A 27745-nucleotide genomic window follows, 5' to 3' on the forward strand; every position below is an offset into this window, starting at 1 on the left:
GGATTGCCGGAAGTCACAACTCAATGTGAGTCTATGAGAGCCAGACCAAAGCGGCACTGGGAAAAGCTGAAGACAGCGGCTGGTAAATATTACACTAGGGACAGGGAATTAGCTTTACCCCCACTACAGCGCTGAAATAAAAAAAACGCTGGAGTGGTGTTTTAACCTTACACCACCACTCTCAAAGGCTATCATTGTGCAGAATAAGACAGGAATGGAGGCGGTAATGCAGATCTGTCTTCTTCAGCAATGAACTCCGCTTTTGCCTAGGATATAATGATAGTCGGAGATCTGGATCTGGAGACCGCATGTACAACGCCACAGAGAGGCCTTCACAAGAGAACATCACACTGGTTCTATTCCTAGAATTATGATGTAGGATGGCATAATGTATGGTAATTGGACCCCTCTATACTTCATTCCAGGCACACTAACAGCTCAGCGTTACATTGATTTGGTCTTGGAACAAGCAATACGGCCATTTCACCAAAGTTTCCCTGGAGCCATTTTCAATAAGACAACCCCAGGCCGCATGTTACTCATACTATGAGCAGCCTGTGTGGCCTACACGAGCTACCATGGCCTGAAGCATCATCGTACTTTTCTCCCATTGAGCACATATGAGACTTCATTAGTAGGCAATTGCTAAGAGAAATGCCAGCAGTGAATCCTGATGATTGGCCCAAGTGCATTCAGTGTGGGAGAATATTCTTCAAACATTAAAGAAGTGCTCCCATCAAAATTTTTATCCTCTTATTATATTGCAATCAACATATTATATGGCACTGTGTAAATACAGTTGCTCAGTTTGCCTTTCTACCCAGCTAATTCCTCTCTTTTCCATTAGGTCTATGACATCATGTTATTAAAAACTGACTAGCCGAATCCTTCTAAGCTCTATGTAGAAACAGGAGGTCAATTTTCCCTGTATGAGTCATAAGTCACTGCAATAGTCCCTGGCAATGGGGGAAGTAGAGCAGCTGAGTCAGGAGTTGAAGAGGGGAATGATAAATGCAGGGACAAGAGACTTCCTGTTTCTACATAGAGCAGGGAAAAGAGATGAATTAGCTGAGTAGAAAGGCAAAAAGAGCAATTGTAATTACACAGTGCTATATAATATGATGACTGCAATATATTAAGAGGATAAAAGCTTTGATGGGAGGAGGAGTGCTTCTTTAATAACCTCATTGTTAGCAGCCAAGATGTGTAAGAGCATGTATTTCTGTACATGGCTCTCATACTTGATACTGAATAAATTGAGATATTTTGAACATTTTGTTTCCATTTTTCCAACATTTGCTTACTATTAACCTGTCTATCCTTCCTGTGATTTCCATAATTTCACAACTTTTCCTTCTTGGTGCTGCAATTTCAATCTTGAGGAGTGTAGGATGCAGTTCCGTATACACAGACGGATGGGAATCAGAGCCGGCTTAGTGTAACTGTCACACAATACAACTTCACTTCAAATAGGCAATACCTAGGCTTCAAATGCCAATTAATTGGCATATACTTTTCTGCTTCTCAGTTCAGTGCACCATTCACAGATGTCAGAAACGGCAGCAAGTTAAGAATAGATTTCCATCTGTTATAAAATGTCACCTGAGGCACATGAGCCTCTCTACAGCATGTGAATAGCGAGTCTGTCATCTTGAGAAGAGTTAGTATGAGAACGGTTGGGAAACAGACAGTCTTTTTAGAGCCTGGATTGTATTGATTGTATTGGCTTGGTTAATGAACCTTTGAGTATTAAATGTTTAATGGGATTGTTCACTACTGGACAGCCCCTTCTTAATCGCTCCAGTGTGAATCATAAAATAAAAACCAGGGCTGTGGAGTTGGAGTCGGAGTCCATTTTGGTGGAGTCGGAATCGGTATAAAATGCACTGACTCCAAGTCCTAAAATATATAATAAATTGGGTACAGTAATTCAATGCACAGAAGGACAGCACGAGAGATATACAGTGCAAGAGATAATTTTATTTAATCGAATATAAGCTTAAATTAGCTTAGTTAAAATGATTCAGACTCAGTGGGGTCACTGGGTCGGATAAGAGAATAGGTATTAAAAGTATTAAGATTTTTTTTAAAATCAATAAAAAGAATGGTGTCCACTGATATAAGATCAACATAGGCCTTTTTCCAGTAGTCTGTGGATGTTCGGTTGCAGTAGATGTATAAGGAGGCAAAGGCTTGTAGACCTGGTGGGATAGAATAGGAATGTATAAATATGGTATACTAATGAGCGATAGGGAACAGGTAGATATCTTTTTGTTGTGGTTACCTGATACTGGTGCCTCGTATGGGATACGAGGGTCACTGGTGGTACGTGTTGGTGCCTAGGAGGGAAGACGAAGGGTACCTAGAGTGGGGTACAAAAGATGTATGGATCAGCGGGGGTGGAACTCGATAGAGATGTCTCTGTTGGACTCTGAGTTGAGTCGTGAGTTACCTGTACTTGGTATGGTACTCAATAGGCTGTGGTAGTGGTTGGCTGTTTCTCCACAGTCGTTCTGCTACTGGTATGACAGTCAGCAGGCTGTGTGGATAATACGGAATTCACTGGAGGGGTACTAAAAGGGAGTGAGGGGAGACAAGTATTGAATAGGGTGCGAGGCTCAGGGGTAAAGGTACGAGATTGGAAGAAGTCAGTTACCTTCTAGAAAGTGGCGGGGGGTGTCCTGAGTATTTTTTGATGACTAGGAGATGGCGGTCCTAGTCCTTTTTGGAAAGTGGTAGAGGATATGTCACACACGGCTGTGGGTGGATGATCTGAGTTAGATCTGTAAGGGGGAGGAATAAGGATAGATCATAAATTAACTGACTTGTGTAGCCGTGGTAGAGGATATGTCACACACGGCTGTGGGTGGATGATCTGAGTTAGATCTGTAAGGGGGAGGAATAAGGATAGATCATAAATTAACTGACTTCTTCCAATCTCGTACCTTTACCCCTGAGCCTCGCACCCTATTCAATACTTGTCTCCCCTCACTCCCTTTTAGTACCCCTCCAGTGAATTCCGTATTATCCACACAGCCTGCTGACTGTCATACCAGTAGCAGAACGACTGTGGAGAAACAGCCAACCACTACCACAGCCTATTGAGTACCATACCAAGTACAGGTAACTCACGACTCAACTCAGAGTCCAACAGAGACATCTCTATCGAGTTCCACCCCCGCTGATCCATACATCTTTTGTACCCCACTCTAGGTACCCTTCGTCTTCCCTCCTAGGCACCAACACGTACCACCAGTGACCCTCGTATCCCATACGAGGCACCAGTATCAGGTAACCACAACAAAAAGATATCTACCTGTTCCCTATCGCTCATTAGTATACCATATTTATACATTTCTATTCTATCCCACCAGGTCTACAAGCCTTTGCCTCCTTATACATCTAATGCAACCGAACATCCACAGACTACCGGAAAAAGGCCTATGTTGATCTTATATCAGTGGACACCATTCTTTTTATTGATTTAAAAAAAAATCTTAATACTTTTAATACCTATTCTCTTATCCGACCCAGTGACCCCACTGAGTCTGAATCATTTTAACTAAGCTAATTTAAGCTTATATTCGATTAAATAAAATTATCTCTTGCACTGTATATCTCTCGTGCTGTCCTTCTGTTCACTACCACTAGCGCAAATTTACTTCCTTTCAGCTACATCAAAACCCATTTGGACAACTCTGGTTCCCTGTCCACTAATTTGCTGCCACTAGTAGTGACGAGCCCACAGCGCCTCCTATACCCATATACCAACCAGTAATTCAATGCAGTTTGTGGGGAATATTTTTTCATAAGAATTTGGGAAAGTTATGAAATGTCCTATAAATGTCCGTCCTATTCCTGATCTAAGGGTCTAGACTTTTAGCTGAGATGAATCTGTGCTACAGTAAATTTATCACTTAAACATGAGCCATGTATGAGGGAGTCGGAGTTGGAGTCGGTGTCATGGAAATTGAGGAGTTGGAGTCGGAAGTTTGGCTTAAAGACTCCACAGCCCTTATAAAAACGCTTGATACTTACCTTGCGGTGTGCCGCTGTTCAAGCAGGCTCAGTGCTGTGATTTCTGGTGGTCACATGACATTATTACATCAAGTAACCACTGCAGCCAATCAGTGGTAACTGATTGGTATGGCCATTTAGTATTCTGTCAGAGCTTTAAGGCTATGTTCCCACAATGAGCTTTTGGTGAGTTTTTGACACTGCGTATTTTTGCTGCATCAAAAACGCAGTATGTTCCAGTTCCAGCTAAGTGGATGGGATTTATAGAAATCTTGTGCCCATTGTGTTTTTTTTTACTCAGCATAAACTGACCTGCGGTGCGTGTTTCCAATCTGCAGCATGATGTCAATGTCTCTTGTGGGTATGCTGAGATTTCTGTGTGAATTTTCTCATAGACTTGCATCCACAGGTAAAAAATACACACGCCTTATTAGTGGCGTTTTGGCATAAACGCATGTAATCCGCACCAAAGTCAAAGCCAAATACCAGGAAGTATAAAAAAACAATGCAGCTTTATTTAAAGCATCACACCAAAAAGAGGCAAAAAATGCAGCAGCAAACATGCGATAAAAACACGTTAAAAAACACGCGATAAAAACACGTTAAAAAACACACACACAAAAACTCAAATAAAAAAACGCAAGTAACCTAATCTAAATAATAGGTGCAAACATTCTCCAGTCAAAAACTCACCAAAAGCTCATTGGGAACGTAGCCCAAGTGTATCTCTACCCAAACATTACAACTTACATGTGCTCTTAACTTTTCCTGTACTTTTGTCTATACAGTCTATACAGGGTATCACATTTAGAGCAGCTGTTTTGTGCTTTACAGCTGAGCATCTACTGTTATACAACCCCTGGCAAAAATGATGGAATCACCGGGCTCGGAGGATGTTCATTCAGTTGTTTAATGTTGTTGAAAAAAAAGCAGATCACAGACATGGCACAAAACTAAAGTCATTTCAAATGGCAACTTTAGGGCTTTAAGAAACAATAAAAGAAATCAAGATTAAAAATGTGGTTACTCAGTGAGGGTAATTTTTTTCAGACCAAGCAGTCAATTCTGAGGAAAAAATTATGGAATCATGAAAAACAAACACACAAAAGAACACTCCAATACATCACTAGTATTTTGTTGCACCACCTCTGGCTTTAATAACAGCTTGCAGTCTCTGAGGCATGGACTTAATGAGTGATAAACAGCACTTTTCATCAATCTGGCACCAACTTTCTCTGATTGTTGTTGCCAGATCAGCTTTGCAGGTTGGAGCCTTGTCTTGGACCATTTTCTTCAACTTCCACCAAAGATTTTCAATTGGATTGAGATCCGGACTATTTGCAGGCCATGACATTGACCTTATGTGTCTTCTTTCAAGGAATGTTTTCACCGTTTTTGCTCTATGGCAGGATATGCATTATCATCTTGAAAAATGATGGCATCATCCCCAAACATCCTTTCAATTGATGGGATAAGAAAACTGTCCAAAATATCAATGTAAACTTGGGCATTTATTGAAGATGTAATGACAGCCATCTCCCCAGAGACTTTACCAGACATGCCGCCCCATATCATCAATGACTGTGGAAATTTGCATGTTCTCTTCATGCAGTCATCTTTATAAATCTCATTGGAACGGCACCAAACAAAAGTTCCAGCATCATCACCTTGCTCAATGCAGATTCGCGATTCATCACTGAATATGACTTTCATCCAGTCATCCACAGTCCACGATTGGTTTTCCTTAGCCCATTGTAACCTTGTTTGTTTCTGTTTAGGTGTTAATGATGGCTTATGTTTAGCTTTTCTGTATGTAAATCCCATTTCCTTTAAGCGGTTTCTTACAGTTCGGTCACAGACATTGACTCCAGTTTCCTCTCATTCGTTCCTCATTTGTTTTGTTGTGCATTTCCTGTTTTGGAGACATATTGCTTTAAGTTTCTGGTCTTGACGCTTTGATGTCTTCCTTGATCTACCAGTATGTTTGCCTTTAACAACCTTCCCATGTTGTTTGTATTTGGTCCAGATTTTAGACACAGCTGACTGAACAACCAACATCTTTTGCAACATTGCGTGATGATTTACCTTCTTTTAAGAGTTTGATAATCCTCTCCTTTGTTTCAATTGACATCTCTCGTGTTGGAGCCATGATTCATGTCAGTCCACTTGGTGCAACAGCTCTCCAATGTGTGATCACTCCTTTTTAGATGCAGACTAACGAGCAGATCTAATTTTATGCAGGTGTTAGTTTTGGAAATGAACATTTACAGGGTGATTCCATAATTTTTTCCTCAGAATTGAGTGATTCCATAATTTTTTCCCTCTGTTTGGTCTGAAAAAAATTACCCTTACTGAGTACCACATTTTTAATCTTGATTTCTTTTAGTGTTTCTTAAAGCCCTAAAGTTGCCATTTGAAATGACTTTAGTTTTGTGCCATGTCTGTGATCTGCTTTTTTTCAACATTAAACAACTGAATGAACATCCTCCGAGCTCTATCCATTTTAGCAGAGCTGCCTGTAACTGGCATGAAAACACCAATAGTCACAAAATTTTTGCACAACTCTGCATTGCACAACAATTTTGCCACTCTTCAAAGTGTTTTACACTAGTTTTCTGGTGTAAACACTTTGGTGAAACATCCTGCTATATCAATCAAACTAGAATTGGCCTAGATTGTCCGGGATAGTGATACTGATAATCAGTTTGCATGCTGTTATTATTTCAACCGTATTTTGAGTGATGTAACACATTTCCATCTGCTGGATTCAACAATTTTGTCACCATAGACACACTAATTACTGATAGAAACACTTATCAGTTGGAATATATGTGCATCTATGGCCAACTATTAAGCAATTAGGACAAGTAGTTTGCTCATTATTTAGTTGAAACTATGGATGGTATTTTGATGGAGACAAGTCTTTTCATTATGTAATAAATTGCATGTACGAGAATTGCTAAACTGTACAAAAGGCCTTTTGCTTCTTTACATAGAAAGTAACCAATTAACTAAACCTGTCTATTAAATTTAGTGCGGTGGTGCTTCATTGCATTATAATTTGCAGTACAGTAGTTATTGCTCAATGTATTACATGCAGAACCATTCATTTAAGGAGGATTTTTCACTAGATTTTTAATTTTTAACTGAATACCTCCTCTAATTGGTGCTGCTCCACTGATTCTGGAACAGTTTTTCTTTTTCATTTGTGCCCCTCCATTCCAAAGTTAGGCCCTCGGTAATAAAGAAGTACATTTTCCCCTCAATGAACTGGGCGTATACTACACAACTTCTTTGTGGGCGTTTGCTTTTTCTCCTCTGACTCTGGCCAATCAAAATATGGCCACTCCCACAAAGAAGTTCTATAGTATACGCCCAGTTCGCTGACAAGAACATTACTATCGGGGCCATAACTTTGGAATGGAGGGGCACAGAAGAAAAAGAAAAACTGTTCCAGAATCAGTGGAGCAGAACCATTTGAATGAAATAATCAGTTTAAATTAAAAAATCCAATTATATGTCCTATTAAAAGGGGCCTCAGCTGATCACTAGGGGTTCAGAAGCTTGATCTATGATGTTCAGCTGGTTGTCAGGCTGGCTCTTTTTTTAAGAAGTGACTACTATGGTGAGACAACGCCTTTTACTTATTTAATTTTTCCAGAATACTGAATAATTCTTAACCATTACCATGTTTTTAAGTACAGCTTGCTTTCCTTAATTTCTGCAATATGACCTAGAGGAAATGACATATATCCACAATTTACTCAGTAATTATTACAGATGGTAACATCAACATATCTTAAACTTAATGAAGATTCAGAAGTAGTCTCATATGCAGGGGGAGAGGGAATAAAATGCTTAATAGTAAAGATAATTGTGGAAGTGCACGGACTTCAGGCAGATAACAGTTGATTCATCACCAGAAGCGGAGGCTTTTGCATTTACATACTTATGTGTACACAGTCTGGAACACATTCTGTCTTCCTACAACTGCTTCACTGCGTTACAGTTCCTCAATTAAAATGTCACTTCGAGTGACTAACTAGAAAATCAGTTATGGAAATGCTCCCATGCTTCCATCCATACAAGGACCACAATTCTGTCTATAGGACAGTAAAGTCTAGCACTTATCAATTATGGAATTGCTACCACCCATAATGGACCACAATTCCGGGTATATGGCAGTGAAAGCACCACTCCAGCCTTTGTTTTTTCTTCAGCACTGGAGTGGTGCTACTAATTAAGTTCCCTAACCCTAGTTTTATACTTACCGCAGTCTTCACATGTTACCAGCGACGTTCTGATCCTGCGCCGTCATCTTGTGACAGCAACTTCTGACTGACTGGAAGTCAGAGGTAATGGTGGCAAGCTCTCAATGTAAGTCTATGAGATCCTTGTTATGGCTCTAGTAGAGTTGTGACTTCCGGTTCACCCAGCAGACACTGGAGAAATCTGCATATCACAAACTGCAGGAGACTGACAGGAGTGGCGCTGGGAACAGCTGAAGCCAGCAGCTGGTAAATACAAGACTAAGTGCAGGGATCAGTAGCACCAACTCCAGTGCTGCAATAAAAAAACCCGCTGGAGTGGTGCTTGAAGTTTAGCAGTTATTGATAGTTTAGTAACGGCATCCTACTATATCAGACAAGCTTTTTCTCTTCTCTACTGTCAGCATATTGCCTCTTTAACTCACTTAGTATTATGTCTGACAATTGGTTTCCTAATATAACCAGTAGCAGCATATCCCTAGCAACCAGTCTGTACTATATCAGTTAGAGACTGGGGTAACATTTCTAGTGTAAGGAATGGCGCCACGTTTGATGAACTTGATGGGTGATCGTAGCCACGCTCTTCCTCCATAGCTCTATCCATTTTAGCAGAGCTGCCTGTAACTGGCATGAAAACACCAATAGTCACAAAATTTTTGCACAACTCTGCATTGCACAACAATTTTGCCACTCTTCAAAGTGTTTTACACTAGTTTTCTGGTGTAAACACTTTGGTGAATCATCCTGCTATATCAATAAAACTTCTGGTAAAAAAACAGGTGGAAAATGCTTTTAAAGGGTTGTTCCTATCTCAGCCATTCGTGAGATGGGAATATCTGTTTCTATATGTTGGTCGCAAAGGGTTGGGGCTATGGAAACAGCTGAGCATCCTGCGCTATGTTGTTTTTGATACACCCATTAAAATCAATGCCTTCTTGGCGGTTTCTAGAGCACTAACCTCCTGTGGCTGGCACACATACACAGACATTCCTATCTCTACCATGAATGGCTGAGATTGGATTAACCCTTTAAAAAGGACTGTCTACAATGAACAGCTACAAATTGTCCTTAGTTGGTGATGTGACATTGTAGACATGAACAAAGTATAAAAAACGGAAAAATTGGCCTCAGCGGTTATGTTCTGTATTACTGGCATCATGTCTCCCTGTTGACCGCTGTGACCACTTATTGGTAACATGCCGGCAGCTTGTCAAGAAAGGCTGGAAGGGAACGGAAAGCAACTGTTCTGGATGCGGCAAAATAAAGAGGTGCGCTTTTTTAATTAATATTTATAGCTCTTTTTATTTTCAGAAATCATAGAAGATCTCGCTCGTACTATGTGGGGGAATGATTCTAGTTGAAATGCTAATCGCATCTGACCGCTAGATGGCAGTAAAACGCAAGAAAAGATATCCAGAGGCATTCCCTAATAAATACAAAAAAATAAATGCGCCCTGGCTAATTGAATTACTTTTTATTTTGTTTTTTTTTTGGAAAATCACTTTAAAAACTAAAACAGCATACTTCACTGTGAATTTTTCCAGGTGCCATCTATTTTGCGAAATGCAGAGTTGTACGGGAACAGACAGAGATAAAAGGTTTCGAATGTGAATTCTCAAAAGCTCGCTTGTTCTCTGTGAAATAAAGCTAACAATTCAATATGAATGAATCCAATTCTAACCTTAGTATGAAGTAAGCTGTACAAGGTCTTCCTTTTCCTAATCAGTAAAACTTCAAGTTACGAATGCAGCGCAGCCATATAACAGTGATAGAACGTCATACAATATCTACACTTATGATACATTTACAGTGATCACGACAAAATATCCCTCCAAGGTATGCATAATATGGCTTTTTAAAACATGTTTGACCATCTAATGGGTCTTGGAACATGATTAAATATATTTGGAGAACCGAGAATCTTCTTGAAAAGAAAAACATCTATTAGCAAACGACATTTTGGGGTTTTGCTCCTTGTTAGAGCCAAGCAAAGTAATGGCTGGCTGAGTGAAAAGTCTTCAACAGACTCTGGTTTTAATAATTATAATTAAAGGGTCTGTAATGTACTTGTAGGGTAGCTACCTTAAGTAGGAGGTGGTACTGGAGAACCAGACTTCTTTCCCATTGAGGAGAGCTAATTTACACACCTTTGTGCCAGAGATCATCACCTTGACTATATATCTTCCAATGCCAACTGTTGGTCTGATTGTTGGGTGACATGACTGGTTGGTGAGATGAGAGCAGGTGAGATGTTAGAATTTGAGTGGAATTGATTTCCGCTCATATTTTAAAACAATCCGTATTCTCCAGAATTATTCATTTTTTCTGTCTTCAGGACATCTTCTTTTCCCCTTTTCCTGCCACATGCATTTTATTTGGAATCTTCACTCTAGGCCATGGCTTCTGGCTGGACTAGCTGGACTAGACCTCAGACTTAAGTTACTGCACGCCATGCTGTTGACACGCACATTGTGACATTACAACGCAAGTCACCAGAGTAAGAGGGAGTCAATCTGAGGACCAGTCCAGCTGGAAGCCGAGGCATGGAGTGAAGATTCTGAAAAGAATGGGTCCAATTTACCAAAGCTTTCAAGACAGAATTCTTGAAAAGTTGCAAAATTTAGGTGCAACTTCGAGTTCTCCAGAGTTAAAGCAGGATGGGGGCATGTATTTCTATGTGCTAGTACTCTTCATTTTTAAACAACGCTCCATAGTAGATATAATATATGGATATAATGGATAATGTGCTGTTTCTTATGTATGCATCATAATATGTATTCTCTTGGATTTATTGCATTTGGCCTACCGCTAACCCTTCTTATTCCTATTCCTTGATATACCAGTACACTTAGAAAACTTTCAATGCAGTGCCTGCTGCGCATGCGTGTGGACTCCCCGTTGCTTGGCCACCGACAGCGCCTCTCTTGGCGGTGGGCTGGTCGCGTGACTGCGGCTCCACTCACGTGATCACACATGGGTGTTGCCACATGTTATTGTGTCAACACCCCCCACCACCAATGACGCCCTCGGTGACGCTGATCGCGTGCAGACATCAGCACTTCATGCGCCAATTATCAGCAGTCTCTCTTTTGGACAAACAGCTACATGCTGTTTAATTGCTTTAGCCGCACTATTTAAAGGGCATAATTGTAAAAGGATGCCACTCCCCCAAAAGAAGGCGCGCCTGCCGAAACGCGCGTTGTGGAAGTGGCACCTCTGTTCAGCCTAAGTATATGACTCCTTTACTTGTTATGCATGCTATAGGTTAATCCCCTAAACTACTTTGTGCTTTGGCATTAGGCTCTATGTTCTAGCTTAACCACTATTGTTGTCTCTTAATTACTGCGCTAGATCACTTCATGTTTAGTGTACTATGCATGTACTTGACTATATAGATTTATCAACCAATGCCATTACTATCATGTAATGCCATAAGCTTTTTCATTATTGTTATTATTTTCTTTTTTGTATGCTGTATGAATTTTTGTAGACCTGGTTGAACTTTGATGCCACCAATTGGCTAGATACCATGCATCATCCACCCACTCTTTTCATTCTTTATGTGTTGTATATTTGTATCTAATAAAATTATGTCATTTTTTATTGGAGTTCTGTGTGCGCTATTTTCTTATATGTTTCTAAAATGGAAGCTGTCACCTTAGTCTCGCTTTTAAGCCATGATATATATTCTCAAAGCATACAGTGTACAAAGCTATTGTAGTAATGCAATTTGGGGATTTACAGATGAAGGTCATCAGATTATCTTGGTAAAAAAAAGTATGTGGTAAAACCGTACTAAATTAAGAAACATAATTTTTAAGAACTACTGGGCTTAAAAGTCAGCCTACAGCCGTCTCAAAAAAGGAATTCCTACGCAGACTGCAAAACACAGGCCTGCACTACAGAATCCGGGACAGCGGCAACTATGGCCCTAATAACCAGAACATTCTATATGACATTTTGGCCTTTATGAAGTTTACATTAGGCTGCATACTAACAGTAGTGCCTTTTCCTGTAGTAATTCATTCGTACTTCCTTTCCCTTCCACCACCCCTCAGTAGTACCAACAATGCCTTTACGCCCCTAAATAATTCTACTAGAACCTTACCATGTACCTCTTATGTCATATTAGTGTTTCCACCTTCCTATCAATAATCACAAGCAGTGATCCTCTTCCTCAGTAATCACATCAGTGGCCAACATTACTTGAGACACTCCGTTGCTTGATTTTATCTGTCTTATACTCCTTTCTTTTTAGATTGGACACCAAGGCGCTGATTCATCATTGCCATTGCACCTATTTTTTTGTCTAATTTTGTATGTTTTTCATCTTTGTTTTTTGTTTGCATCCAATTTATTTTCTATTTGCGCCTTTTTTCTATTTCATATGTGCTGGCCTATATTTTTTTGTCTTCAACTTTGCATACTGAGTTTAGCGACTCCAGATATTTTTGCCTGATTCATCCTCTGCAACTTTTTAAAAAGTTGCAAAATTTGGCGCAGCTCCACTCATGTGGCCCCCCTCCCCCCATATATTTTTGAGTATACCAGTATTTTGGTGCATTTGAGCCATTTTGCAAAACGTGCAACTTTTGGCACCAAAGCATTGCAAAAAAAGTGTTCAAGACAGAAAAAAGGACCATATTGGACTCTGCACCAAATTCATGAATCGTGTGTGCCATTTTGAAGAATCTGGAGGCAAAACCACAAATCCCACAAATGATGAATTGGGGCTGTAGACTTTATCTGTCTTTTACTCCACCAGAAATCATAGCCATCAATGCACCCTTCCTTCCACAGCAAGTTTTCCCCATTAGTCACAACAGTACATTTGTTTTTTACAGTAGACCCTGCCCTGCCCGCCAAAATACTTCTGTGATATACCCTTCAGCCTATTCCAGGTTGTTGCATGCATCTTCTAGTTCCTACATCATACTTACCAACATTAATATTGGGGAAAAACGGGTGTTTAACCCCTTGACACAGTTTTATGCACCCTGTGGGGTATCCATATGTACAGAGGGCTCAGGAGCTGAGATCCCTCTGCACTCGATAGCTGCTAGCTGCGATACATAGCCGGCATTGGTGATCAACAAGTTCCCCAAGGAGGCTAAAAAATAAGGTAAAAATAAATAAATACAAGTTTTAAAAATATTTTTAAAAAAATTAAATATAAAAATTATTATCACCCCTATTTTCCCTAATTACACATTTTTGGTATCACCACATTCATAAAAGTCTGGCCTATCCAAATATAAAATGAATCCATATGGTAATCGAGAAATAAAAATGTAACTGTCAGAATTGCATTTATTCAGGCAACCACTTCTTCACAAAAAAAATGTAATAAAAAGTGATCAATATGTCATATATAACCCAAATTGGTATGAATCAAATCGCTAGCTCATCACTCAAAAAAACAAGCCGTCACACAGCTCCATCGAGATCTAGAAAATTAGTGACACAAATCAAACGGGTTTTTTTTCACCAAACGTATCTCATTTTTGTTTTCCCCATATCAAGAAAAAATAAAATCTATGCAAGTTTGGTTATCTCCATAATAGTACTGACCTGGAGAATTATGTTTCTAGATCAATTTTGTTACAGAGTAAATGCAATAGACATAAAAAAACACAAAAAACCAAACCATGGTGGAATTGCAATTTTTTCACCATTTTATCCCGCTTGGATTTTTTTCCCCTGTTTTGGTAAAATTAAATATGTAATTCTAAATTAAAATTGATCTAGCAAAAACCAAGCCCTCATATGTCTATGTCAATGGTGAACAAAAAGTGATGCCTCTTTGAAGGGGGGGAAAAAATAGAAAGTGGAAAAACAAAATATCCTTAAGGGATAAAGTCCAGTCCTCCCCATTCCCACCCTGGATCATCAGCCAATCACTTTTGGATGGGGTTTACTCAGACCCCACACTTTTTTTTTTTAAACTGTATCTGAAAATTCAGAAGACAACTGATATTAGGCTTGCAGAGATGAATGCCATTTCTAGTCACAAATTTATGCTCATGAAGAGAATGCCAAGAGTGTGCAAAGCAGTCATCAAAGCAAAAGGAGGCTACTTTGAGGAACCTAGAATATAAGACATATTTTCAGTTGTTTCACACTTTTTTGTTAAGCATATAATTGCACATGTGTTAATTCATAGTTTTGATGCCTTCAGTGTGAATGTACAATTTTCATAGTCATGAAAATACAGAAAATGTTTTAAATGAGAAGGTGTGTCCAAACTTTTGGTCTGTACTGTATATACACCCTATTGTATTTTCTTTCGATGATGAACACATTCCGATCTCTCCTCCTCCAACCATATATCCATCCCATCATCCATGTCAGTGAGGGGGAGTAGAGGATATTCTTTATTGCCAGGGCTGGTGTAATAGTGCTGTGTACATTACTTCTATTCTCTGCAGTCTCCTGCACAGGACATTGTATTGATGTTGTGTGTGAGGTGAGGAGTGGGAGGGGTTTACAACTCTGTGCTCACTCCTGGCTTGCAGCTCAGCACAAAGAATGATGGGAAATGTAGTAAGAAGGGAGCAGAGGATTCTGAAGATGAAGTGATCGCTATGACAGAGCTGGTGCCAGTGCACAGAAATGAAGCAGAAAGGCATAAAAACAACAGTATACAGAGTAATGGGCCCCACGTAGTCCTCCATACAGAATAATGGAACCCCACATAGTCCTCCATACAGAATCATGGGCCTCACATAGTCCTCCATACAGAATAATGGGCCTCACACAGACCTCCATACAGAATAATGGGCCCTACATAGTCCTCCATACAGAATAATGGCCCAACATAGCCCTCCATACAGAATAATGGCCCCACATAGTCCTCCATACAGAATAATGGTCTCCACATAGTCCTCCATACAGAATAATGGGTCCCACATAGTCCTCCATACAGAATAATGGTCTCCACATAGTCCTCCATACAGTATAATGGGACCCACATAGTCCTCCATACAGAATAATGGCCCCACATAGTCCTCCATACAGAATAATGGTCTCCACATAGTCCTCCATACAGTATAATGGGACCCACATAGTCCTCCATACAGAATAATGGCCCCACATAGTCCTCCATACAGAAAAATGGCCCCACATAGTCCTCCATACAGAATAATGGTCCCCACATAGTCCTCCATACAGAATAATGGCCCCACATAGTCCTCCATACAGTATAATGGGCCCCACATAGTCCTCCATACAGAATAATGGCCCCACATAGTCCTCCATACAGTATAATGGGCCCCACATAGTCCTCCATACAGAATAATGGCCCCAAATAGTCCTCCATACAGAATAATGGCGGTTCTGGTGTCGCAGGCAAATATATAACCAACCGGTGGGCCAGATTTTGCCCACAGGCCAGAGTTAGATATGTATGTGCTAGAGGTATATTATTTGAGTCGAGGTATAAAAATAGAAACAAATTATAACAAGATGAAAAAATACTTATAAAAATATAAGGGCGGCAGTTTCATCATGGGGTCATTAACAATATAAACAGGGCCCTTTGAATGAAAAGAAGAAGTACAGATTTTTTTTTCAATAGCTATTAAATAAAAAAAATCCAGAAGTCTAAAATGAATGATATTTGTGCTGCAAAATGAAGACCATTTAAATTCACTTGACAGTTGCTTCAGATATTAACATCTCAGGAACAGCGTTACATGAGCTGCCAAATAAACTTTAAGTACTCATTATCGATGAAATGGCATTCGCTCATCATTTGGCAATTCCTGCACTAGTTGACATTCACAAGCAGAAAGTTCAATTGTATTTCAGGTCCCAAATGAGCATATCCAAAAGTAATAAGAAAAAACATAGAAAAGAAAGCACATCCCTCAGATTACTTGCTGTACTATGATTAGAAGTCATTACCAAGTTATTACATAGCACAGCAAATAAATTGCCAGGCCGTTAACTAAAAGACTGCATTGCTTCAGCTTTTCTACACTTTGATTGACCAAAGATACCTGAGAGCAAATACGTGATTGCTTTAAAGGTCTTCTAGCAGTTGTAAGAAATCATCTTAGGTCAGCACAATTTACACTGGTCATATAAATAAAGAATTACCCTTGTATATGTGGAAAGCAAGAATGCAGTTTAATTCACAAGACATCTGGGTAATAAAAATTACATCAGGCAACAGAATATATTAGGCTACAGCAAAATGCTAAACATTCAATCTAACCCCCCAATCAGGGAAACACGCCATATATTCATAGTCATACGGCCTAATATGTACTTCCCTGAGTTTGTCAACGAGACTCTCTCATCAGATTTCACAATACGCACTGCATACTTTATTAAAGGGAACCAGCCAGAAACTTCTACTCCCCCATACCATATATGTCTGTGTAGCCCTTTAAAAGAAGAGCAAGTTGATCTCTTTATAACCCCAAAGCGGTTCCCCAGCAGACAAAAATCATGTTTTAATGTTCTGTATATATGTGTCTTGAAGTGCACAGGGGCGTGATGATACACTTCCAGCTCCTCAGCCTCACGCTCTATTCCCTCCCCTGTATCGGAGCCATTGACCGGTCAATCAACCAGAGGAGCAAAGGGCAGGGAAAACAGCATGAGGCTGTGGAGCTGTAAGTGCATCATCACACCTCAATGCAGATATACAGTTAGGTCCATATATATTTGGACAGAGACAACATTTTTCTAATTTTGGTTCTAGACATTACCACAATGAATTTTAAACAAAACAATTCAGATGCAGTTGAAGTTCAGACTTTCAGCTTTCATTTGAGGGTATCCACATTAAAATTGGATGAAGGGTTTAGGAGTTTCAGCTCCTTAACATGTGCCACCCTGTTTTTAAAGGGACCAAAAGTAATTGGACAATTGACTCCAAGGCTATTTCATGGACAGGTGTGGGCAATCCCTTCGTTATGTCATTCTCAATTAAGCAGATAAAAGGCCTGTAGTTGATTTGAGGTGTGGTGCTTGCATTTGGAAGGTTTTGCTGTGAAGTAAACATGCAGTCAAAGGAGCTCTCCATGCAGGTGAAACAAGCCATCCTTAAGCTGCAAAAACAGAAAAAAAACATTCGAGAAATTGCTACAATATTAGGAGTGGCAAAATCTACAGTTTGGTATATCCTGAGAAAGAAAGAAATCACTGGTGAACTCATCAATGCAAAAAGACCTGGGCGCCCACGGAAGACAACAGTAGTGGATGATCGCAGAATAATCTCCATGGTGAAAAGAAACCCCTTCACAACAGCCAACCAAGTGAACAACACTCTCCAGGAGGTAGGCGTATCAATATCCAAATCTACCATAAAGAGAAGACAAATGAAAGTAAATACAGAGGGTTCACTGCATGGTGCAAGCCACTCCTAAGCATCAAGAATAAAAAGGCTAGACTGGAGTTTGCTAAAAAACATCTAAAAAAGCCAGCACAGTTCTGGAAGAACATTCTTTGGACAGATGAAACCAAGATCAACCTCTACCAGAATGATGGAAAGAGAAAAGTATGGTGAAGGAGTGGTACAGCTCATGATCCAAAGCATACCACATCATCTGTAAAACACGGCGGAGGCAGTGTGATGGCTTGGGCATGCATGGCTGCCAGTGGCACTGGGTCACTAGTGTTTATTGATGATGTGACACAGGACAGAAGCAGCCAAATGAATTCTGATGTATTCAGAGCCATACTGTGTGCTCAGATCCAGCCAAATGCAGCCAAACTGATTGGTCGTCGTTTCATACTACAGATAGACAATGACCCAAAACATAAAGCCAAAGCAACCCAGGAGTTTATTAAAGCAAAGAAGTGGAATATTCTTGAATGGCCAAGTCAGTCACCTGATCTCAACCCAATTGAGCATGCATTTCACTTGTTAAAGACTAAACTTCAGACAGAAAGGCCCACAAACAAACAGCAACTGAAAACCACTGCAGTGAAGGCCTGGCAGAGCATCAAAAAGGAGGAAACACAGCATCTGGTGATGTCCATGAGTTCAAGACTTCAGGCAGTCATTGCCAACAAAGGGTTTTCAACCAAGTACTAGAAATGAACATTTTATTTACAATTATTTAATCTGTCCAATTACTTTTGGTCCGTTTAGAAACAGGGTGGCACATGTTAAGGAGCTGAAACTCCTAAACCCTTCATCCAATTTTAATGTGGATACCCTCAAATGAAAGCTGAAAGTCTGAACTTCAACTGCATCGGAATTGTTTTGTTTAAAATTCATTGTGGTAATGTCTAAAACCAAAATTAGAAAAATGTTGTCTCTGTCCAAATATATATGGACCTAACTGTATATATACAGTACAGACCAAAAGTTTGGACACACCTTCTCATTTAAAGATTTTTCTGCATTTTCATGACTTTGAAAATTGTACATTTACACTGAAGGCATCAAAACTATGAATTAACACATGTGGAATTATATACTTAACAAAAAAGTGTGAAACAACTGAAAATATGTCTTATATTCTAGGTTCTTCAAAGTAGCCACCTTTTGTTTTGGTGACTGCTTTGCACACTCTTGGCATTCTCTTGATGAGCTTCAAGAGGTAGTCACCGGAAATGGTTTTCACTTTTATAGGTGTGCCCTGTCAGGTTTAATAAGTGGGATTTCTTGCCTTATAAATGGGGTTGGGACCATCAGTTGTGTTGTGCAGAAGTCAGGTGGATACACAGCTGATAGTCCTACTGAATAGACTGTTAGAATTTGTATTATGGCAAGAAAAAAGCAGCTAAGTAAAGAAAAACGAGTGGCCATCATTACTTTAAGAAATGAAGGTCAGTCAGTCCGAAAAATTGGGCAAACTTTGAAAGTGTCCCCAAGTGCAGTTGCAAAAACCATCAAATGCTACAAAGAAACTGGCTCACATGAGGACCGCCCCAGGAAAGGAAGACCAAGAGTCACCTCTGCTTCTGAGGATAAGTTTATCCGAGTCACCAGCCTCAGAAATCGCAGGTTAACAGCAGCTCAGATTAGAGACCAGGTCAATGCCACACAGAGTTCTAGCAGCAGACACATCTCTACAACAACTGTTAAGAGGAGACTTTGCGCAGCAGGCCTTCATGGTAATATAGCTGTTAGGAAACCACTGCTAAGGACAGGCAACAAGCAGAAGAGACTTGTTTGGACTAAAGAACTCAAGGAATGGACATTAGACCAGTGGAAATCTGTGCTTTGGTCTGATGAGTCCAAATTTGAGATCTTTGGTTCCAACCACCATGTCTTTGTGCGACGCAGAAAAGATGAACGGATGGACTCTACATGCCTGGTTCCCACCGTGAAGCATGGAGGAGGAGGTGTGATGGTGTGCGGGTGCTTTGCTGGTGACACTGTTGGGGATTTATTCAAAATTGAAGGCATACTGAACCAGCATGGTCCAACGGTTTGCGTTTAGTTGGACCATCATTTATTTCTCAACAGGACAATGACCCCAAACACACCTCCAGGCTGTGTAAGGGCTATTTGACCAAGAAGGAGAGTGATGGGGTGCTACGCCAGATGACCTGGCCTCCACAGTCACCAGACCTGAACCCAATCAAGATTGTTGGAAGACCATTTCCGGTGACTACCTCTTGAAGCGCATCAAGAGAATGCCAAGAGTGTGCAAAGCAGTCATCAAAGCAAAAGGTGGCTACTTTGAAGAACCTAGAATGTAAGACATATTTTCAGTTGTTTTACACTTTTTTGTTAAGTATATAATTCCACATGTGTTAATTCATAGTTTTTATGCCTTCAGTGTGAATGTACAATTTTCATAGTCATGAAAATACAGAAAAATCTTTAAATGAGAAGGTGTGTCCAAACTTTTGGTTTGTACTGTATATATACAGAATGTCAAAATGGGATTTCTCGCTGCTGGAGCATTGCTTTGGGGTCATAAAGACATCAAAGATTAGGTCTGTAGCCCTTTGAAAGACAAGCAAGTTGATCTCTTTATGATCCCAAAGTGATGCTTCAGCAGTGAGGAATCCCATTTTGAAGTTCTGTATATATGTGTAATGGCAGAGAAGTCAGCGTGTGGCTGAGGAGCTGGAAGTGCATCGTTACGCCTCAATGCACTTTCAGACACATACGGTACATACATACATACATACAGGACTTCAAATTGGGATTTCTTGCTGCTGGAGAACCAGTTTGGGGTCATAAATAGAACAACTTGGTTATCTTTTAAAGGGCTACACATTCACAACAAAGGTTTGGGGACCTATACGTTTCTGACAAGTTCTTTGATTATGACAAATTATCACCTATTCATTGGGTAGGTTATAACTGTTAGATCCATGGGAGTCTGCCTGCTTAAGGAACTCTTAGATTATCTTTTAAAGGGCTACACAGTCATATAAATGATTTGGGGGCACAAAAGTTTCTGATAGGTTGCCTTTACATAGTTCTCTTAGACCTGATTAAAATTATGTGGTAGCTTTAAAATCCAAATCCGAATGGCTGTATAATCCTTTTGTGTCCCACCTCCCGGCTGCAATCTCATACTGTTCACTACAAGCCGCAGCTGTCACTCAGGCTGGGTGGACGGTGACTGACTCATGAGCTCTCTCACTTTAGTTGGACTCTAAAACTCTTCTTTAAATATAAAGGATTATACCGCCATTTTGACATGAATTTCCAACGTAAGTATACCAACATGTTATAATGATTGTTTCTACTTAACCAGTGCTTTTCGAAACTGCGAGGAGAAAGAATGAGCATTGCTGGAGCACAATAAATCACCTAAATCTCTAATGAACTACCAATAAGGTGGTGCTGTGCGTTAAGACTCAGAATCACAACAGTCTGGAAGACATCTTTAGTGAGGAAATGCAGGTAGGGCTTCACAGTTTGGGTCCATATAGCGGCCTCTCGGCTTCAGTCCCTGATACCACTTCAGGGCATTTACCAGTTCAGAGTAGAGCTGTCGAGTGACAGATTCTCCTTTAATGTGCACGTTAATGACGCATTGGAATAGGAACATTTTCATCAGTTGCATGAAGGCGAACACATTATTTCAACCAATTCATTTAATTTGCCATTTAAAAGTGGGGCATTAAACATTTATGGGCCACCTGCTTTTCTTTCTCTGACAATCTGCTCTAAAAAACATTTTGCTAACTGGAACCATCACTGAAGATTCTGTTAAAATGTTTCTTTTCAGAACTTAATTTTTAAATAGATCTTCTTAAAGAGGTCGGTCACTTTCTCTGGTTAGTGCAAGCTTTCCTTTCCTGCTGGTGGAGGAGCATGTGATCAGACCAGTTCATCAGCGTCCTCCAACAAAAATAGCTAAAAAGTGACAAAAAGAGCACAACGGGGCATGATCCAGGCAATAAATGCTGTAGATAGCATGGTATTGCTCACCTGGCAGGGTTATGTCAGGCACAACTCCTATGCAGCTATAGATACCTGCCGCTGCTGCACCGAATGATGGAATAAAGCAGCAGGAAATGTAATAGTAGAAAGGCATATACGGATAATTCTGCTGTGCTAATGGTCAAGAAGATATCCAATGGAGATGATGGAGTTGAACAAAGAGCAGTTTTATAAATCTGCGAGTTTCAGAGTTGAACAAACACCTTCAGCGAAAAAAGAACAAAGGTTTTTTTTCTGATGGAGGGTGTAGTCATAGTAAAAAATATGGAACAGTATGATGGGAATATTTTATAGGAGGGGACAGTGTGGACACTATGTAACATAAGAAACAATGTGGGGTCAGTTTTGTGCAAAGAGCACAGTATGGGGTAATTATTTATTAAGGGGCATAGAGTAGGGCTTATATAGGGCACAGCATGGATAGTCATATTTATTCCATACTGTACTACACCTATATTTCTCTGCCGTATCTGTGCATCATGAATCGTGGTATGTGTTAAAGGGGCCCACTGAGACTCTTTCGCCCAGGGCCCACAAAAACCTGGAGCCGGCCCTGAAGGCAGGAATCAAACGTTTGTTCTAGTAATTTGCGGGTCTCTTACTATCAGTACATTATCAACTGGAGTACCAGTCTATAAAGGTTTATTCTGCCATTGCAGCAAAGAGCACAGAAAAATTGGGGAGCAGGTTAGTATATAACCTTCATCAGTGTGTTCCCCTTTCCATAAATTTTTTTTTATATATTGGGCATAATTTTTCGATGTGGGGATAGAAACTATGATTTAGACAGCCAGTGTCTCATTTTATAGTTTTGCTCATTTTTTTATTCATGTTTTTTTTTATTTATTTTTGCTATTTGTATTTTTTCTTTTATTTTATGGTATACAGTACAGACCAAAATTTTGGACACACCTTCTCATTTTAACATTTTTCTGTATTTTCATGACTATGAAAATTGTACAGTCACACTGAAGGCATCAAAAGTATGAATTAACACATGTGGAATTATATAGTTAAAAAAAAGTGTGAAACAACTGAAAATATGTCTTATATTCTAGGTTCTTCAAAGCAGCCACCTTTTGCTTTGATGACTGCTTTGCACACTCTTGGCATTCTCTTGATGAGCTTCAAGAGGTAGTCACCGGAAATGGTCTTCCAACAATCTTGAAGGAGTTCCCACAGATGCTTAGCACTTGTTGGCCCTTTTGCCTTCACTCTGCGGTCCAGCTCACCCCAAACCATCTCGATTGGGTTCAGGTCTGGTGACTGTGGAGGCCAGGTCATCTGGCGTAGCACCCCATCACTCTCCTTCTTGGTCAAATAGCCCTTACACAGCCTGGAGGTGTGTTTGGGGTCATTGTCCTGTTGAGAAATAAATGATGGTCCAACTAAACGCAAACCGTTGGACCATGTTGGTTCAGTATGCCTTCAATTTTGAATAAATCCCCAACAGTGTCACCAGCAAAGCACCCCCACACCATCACACCTCCTCCTCCATGCTTCACGGTGGGAACCAGGCATGTAGAGTCCATCCGTTCACCTTTTCTGCGTCGCACAAAGACACGGTGGTTGGAACCAAAGATCTCAAATTTGGACTCATCAGACCAAAGCACAGATTTCCACTGGTCTAATATCCATTCCTTGTGTTCTTTAGCCCAAACAAGTCTCTTCTACTTGTAGCCTGTCCTTAGCAGTGGTTTCCTAGCAGCTATTTTACCATGAAGGCCTGCTGCACAAAGTCTCCTCTTAACAGTTGTTGAAGAGATGTGAATGCTGCTAGAACTCTGTGTGGCATTGACCTGGTCTCTAATCTGAGCTGCTGTTAACTTTCGATTTCTGAGGCTGGTGATTCGGATAAACTTATCCTCAGAAGCTGAGGTGACTCTTGGTCTTCCTTTCCTGGGGCGGTCCTCATGTGAGTCAGTTTCTTTGTAGCGCTTGATGGTTTTTGCAACTGCACTTGGGGACACATTCAAAGTTTGCACAATTTTTCGGACTGACTGACCTTCATTTCTTAAAGTAATGATGGCCACTCGTTTTTCTTTACTTAGCTGCTTTTTTCTTGCCATAATACAAATTCTAACCGTCTATTCAGTAGGACTATCAGCTGTGTATCCACCTGACTTCTGCACAACACAACTGATGGTCCCAACCCCATTTACAAGGCAAGAAATCCCACTTATTAAACCTGACAGGGCACACCTGTGAAGTGAAAACCATTTCCGGTGACTACCACTTGAAGCTCATCAAGAGCATGCCAAGAGTGTGCAAAGCAGTCATCAAAGCAAAAGGTAATGTAATGCACACGCCCGGACTGACTGGCGTGTGCGTGTTTAGTAGTTCCACTGGGCCATGAACCGGAGAGTGCCTGGAGGGGCTCAACTAAGTATCCACCCGATCCGACCAGGGTCGCACGACGGCATACGATGCCAGTGCACCAAGGAGGAACCGAGCAGAGGGACAAGGTGCTACTCCAGGACAGACCCCGAACACGGCTGTTGACCCACACAGGGGAATACAGGAACAGGCAGGTTAGGCTGGCACACAGACTGCTGGGTATAGGCAGACACGGCTGGTATGCAGACTGGCGGATGCTGGTAAGCACGACTGGTATGCAGGCAGGGAGGTACTGGCAGGTACGACAGGTTGGAGCAGAGTGGATAGGACCCAGTACAGACTGGGACTCAGGAACAGAACCGCAGATGCGGTGGACAAACACAGCAGAGTGAGGCCGCCCAGAGCGGCGAGCAAGAGCAGAACAAGACGAGACCGCCTGGAGCGGAGAGCGAGAGAAGAGAAGGACAAGGCCGCCAGGAGCGGTGAGCGAGAGAGGAGCATGACGAGACTGCCGAAGCAGCGAGCAAAGGGTCAGAGCAGGAGAGACTGCCGAAGCAGCGAGCAAAGGATCAGAGTAGAGCGAGACTGCCGGAGCAGCGAGCAAAGGGTCAGAGCAGAGCGAGACTGCCGGAGCAGCGAGCAAAGGGTCAGAGCAGAGCGAGACTGCCGGAGCAGCGAGCAAAGGGTCAGAGCAGAGCGAGACTGCCGGAGCAGCGAGCAAAGGGTCAGAGCAGAGCGAGTCTGACGGAGCAGTGAGTAAAGGGTCAGAGCAGAGCGAGACTGCCGGAGAAGCGAGCAAAGGGTCAGAGCAGAGTGAGACTGCCGGAGCACCGAGCAAAGGGTCAGAGCAGAGCGAGACTGCCGGAGCAGCGAGCAAAGGGTCAGAGCAGAGCGAGACTGCCGGAGCAGCGAGCAAAGGGTCAGAGCAGAGCGAGACTGCCGGTGCAGCGAGCAAAGGGTCAGAGCAGAGCGAAAACCGCAGGAGCGGTGAGCAAGGCAGAGCAGAGCGGAAACCGCAGGAGCGGTGAGCAAGGCAGAGCAGAAACCGCAGGAGCGGTGAGCAAGGCAGAGCAGAGCGGAAACCGCAGGAGCGGTGAGCAAGGCAGAGCAGGCAAGAACCGCCGGAGCGGTGAGCAAGGCAGAGCAGAGTGGACAGGGCTCTGTAGACACGGAACAGACTGGAAGGGAAAGGCAGAACAAGGTACAAACAAGATACTTGCAATGAAGTAGCGAGTGGACTCTAAACTCACAAACGGGAGTACAGGGACAACGAGTAGGAGTTAGGTACGGGATCAGATTCTGCAGGAAAAGGGAAGGTACGGACATAGAGAAAAACAGGTAACAGGCTATGAGAGTATTCAGACAAGAACAGACACAGCAGCAAGATACAGGAGTGGGTCTAGGTATGCGGCCCCTAGAAGGCGGAACGAACAGGCTAGGAGCGTGTTCACACAGGAACAGGCAAGATACAAGAAAGGATCTAGGTATGCGGCCCCTAGAAGGTGGAAAGAACAGGCTAGGAGCGTGTTCACACTGGCCTGGAAATACAGCCTCCAGGATAGGCAGAAGACAACAGGCTAGAAGATAATACAGACAGGACTCAGTTCAGACATGGGAACTGATACCGAAGGCAGGGAACAGGAAAGGACCTGGCACGTCAGCGACCAAAGGCCAACTGACAGCACAAGATGCTCAGGCAAGGATTCCAGGAAAGAGCTGGGTTAAATACCAGGTGACAGACAGCAATAGGCTGAGGACGCACAAGGGGTGTGCCCGCAGCAGCTACAAGAAGCAGGAAGTGATCGGGGGCCGCCCTTAAGCAGAAGAAACAGAGGCAAGCAGACAGCATGGAGGAAAGCCAGAGTGATAGTCTGGACTGGAAATCAAGTGCGCGCTCTTGCACAGTGGGAGATGGACCACTATGCAAGGACGCCGCCAGGTATGTTACAGGTAGCTACTTTGAAGAACCTAGAACATAAGACATATTTTCAGTTGTTTCACACTTTTTTATTAAGTATATAATGCCACATGTGTTAATTCATAGTTTTGATGCCTCCAGTGTGAATGTACAATTTTCAAAGTCATGAAAATACAGAAAAATCATTAAATGAGAAGGTGTGTCCAAACTTTTGGTCTGTACTGTATATTGTATGTAAAGTCTGAAAAGACATTAAGAAAGGAGGGGGGGGGGGGGTTAACATATCAATACATTCCTTTTTTTTTTTGCTGATTTTTCCCTGTAGTGGACTCGTATATTAGCCTCAAGTACAAAGAAATTTCAGCCTTCTGGCTGCATTGCAGAGCTGTCTTGGTTTCCTAGGATTCGGCAGCTCCTCTTCCCTCCCTGCTCCCAGTGATCACATATTCACAGATCGAGGAGGAAGCACGTAAGTGTTTCCTAATCTGTATATACACTGCTCAAAAAAATAAAGGGAACACTCAAATAACACATCCTAGATCTGAATGAATGAAATATTCTCACTGAATACTTTGTTCTGTACAAAGTTGAATGTGCTGACAACAAAATCACACAAAAATCATCAATGGAAATCAAATTTATTAACCAATGGAGGCCTGGATTTGGAGTCACCCCCAAAATTAAAGTGGAAAAACACACTACAGGCTGATCCAACTTTGATGTAATGTCCTTAAAACAAGTCAAAATGAGGCTCAGTATTGTGTGTGGCCTCCACGTGCCTGTATGACCTCCCTACAATGCCTGGGCATGCTACTGATGAGGTTGTGGATGTTCTCCTGTGGGATCTTCTCCCAGACCTGGACTAAAGCATCCGCCAACTCCTGGACAGTCTGTGGTGCAACGTGACGTTGGTGGATGGAGCGAGACATGATGTCCCAGATGTGCTCAATCGGATTCAGGTCTGGGGAACGGACGGGCCAGTCCATAGCTTCAATGCCTTCATCTTGCAGGAACTGCTGACACACTCCAGCCACATGAGGTCTGGCATTGTCCTGCATTAGGAGGAACCCAGGGCCAACCACACCAGTATATGGTCTTACAAGGGGTCTGAGGATCTCATCTCGGTAGCTAATGGCAGTCAGGCTACCTCTGGCGAGCACATGGAGGGCTGTGCGGCCCTCCAAAGAAATGCCACCCCACACCATTACTGACCCACTGCCAAACCGGTCATGCTGAAGGATGTTGCAGGCAGCAGTTCGCTCTCCACAGCGTCTCCAGACTATGTCACGTCTGTCACTTGTGCTCAGTATGAACCTGCTTTCATCTGTGAAGAGCACAGGGCGCCAGTGGCGACTTTGCCAATCCTGGTGTTCTGTGGCAAATGCCAAGCGTCCTGCACGGTGTTGGGCTGTGAGCACAAGCCCCATCTGTGGACTCGGGCCCTCATACTACCCTCATAGAGTCGGTTTCTAACAGTTTGTGCAGACACATGCACATTTGTGGCCTGCTGGAGGTCATTTTGCAGGGCTCTGGCAGTGCTCCTCCTAAAGGCAGAGGTAGCGGTCCTGCTGCTGAGTTGTTGCCCTCCTACGGCCCCCTCCACGTCTCTTGGTGTACTGGCCTGTCTCCTGGTAGCGCCTCCAGCCTCTGGACACTATGCTGACAGACACAGCAAACCTTCTTTCCACAGTTCGCATTGATGTGCCATCCTGGATGAGCTGCACTACTTGAGCAACTTCTGTGGGTTGTAGAGTCCGTCTCATGCTACCACGAGTGTGAAAGCACAACCAACATTCAAAAGTGACCAAAACATCAGCCAGAAAGCATTGGTAC

The 27745-nt window shown here is 41.9% G+C and overlaps 1 protein-coding gene across 3 annotated transcripts in view; it reads right to left on the reverse strand.

Moving 5' to 3' along the window:
- Positions 1 to 27745, reverse strand: part of LYRM4 (LYR motif containing 4) — a 151733-nt gene that overhangs the window by 16839 nt on the left and 107149 nt on the right. The window contains exons 4-5 of one of the 3 annotated variants that reach the window (XM_073676670.1): positions 2285 to 2362; positions 1961 to 2201 (exon numbers count right to left, since the gene is read on the reverse strand). The exons of 1 other annotated variant lie outside the window; for it this stretch is intronic. In XM_073676670.1, coding sequence (XP_073532771.1) covers positions 2010 to 2201; positions 2285 to 2362 — 270 coding nt within the window. In that variant the 3' untranslated portion in view covers positions 1961 to 2009. Of the gene's footprint in view, positions 1 to 1960; positions 2202 to 2284; positions 2363 to 13359; positions 13396 to 27745 lie in introns of those variants that run through there. One more of the 3 variants, XM_073676672.1, reaches the window with a different exon arrangement.

Source organism: Phyllobates terribilis, unplaced genomic scaffold, assembly GCF_046119375.1.
Source record: "Phyllobates terribilis strain yellow unplaced genomic scaffold, ASM4611937v1 Scaffold_4__5_contigs__length_816908805, whole genome shotgun sequence".
Lineage (NCBI taxonomy): Eukaryota > Metazoa > Chordata > Amphibia > Anura > Dendrobatidae > Phyllobates > Phyllobates terribilis.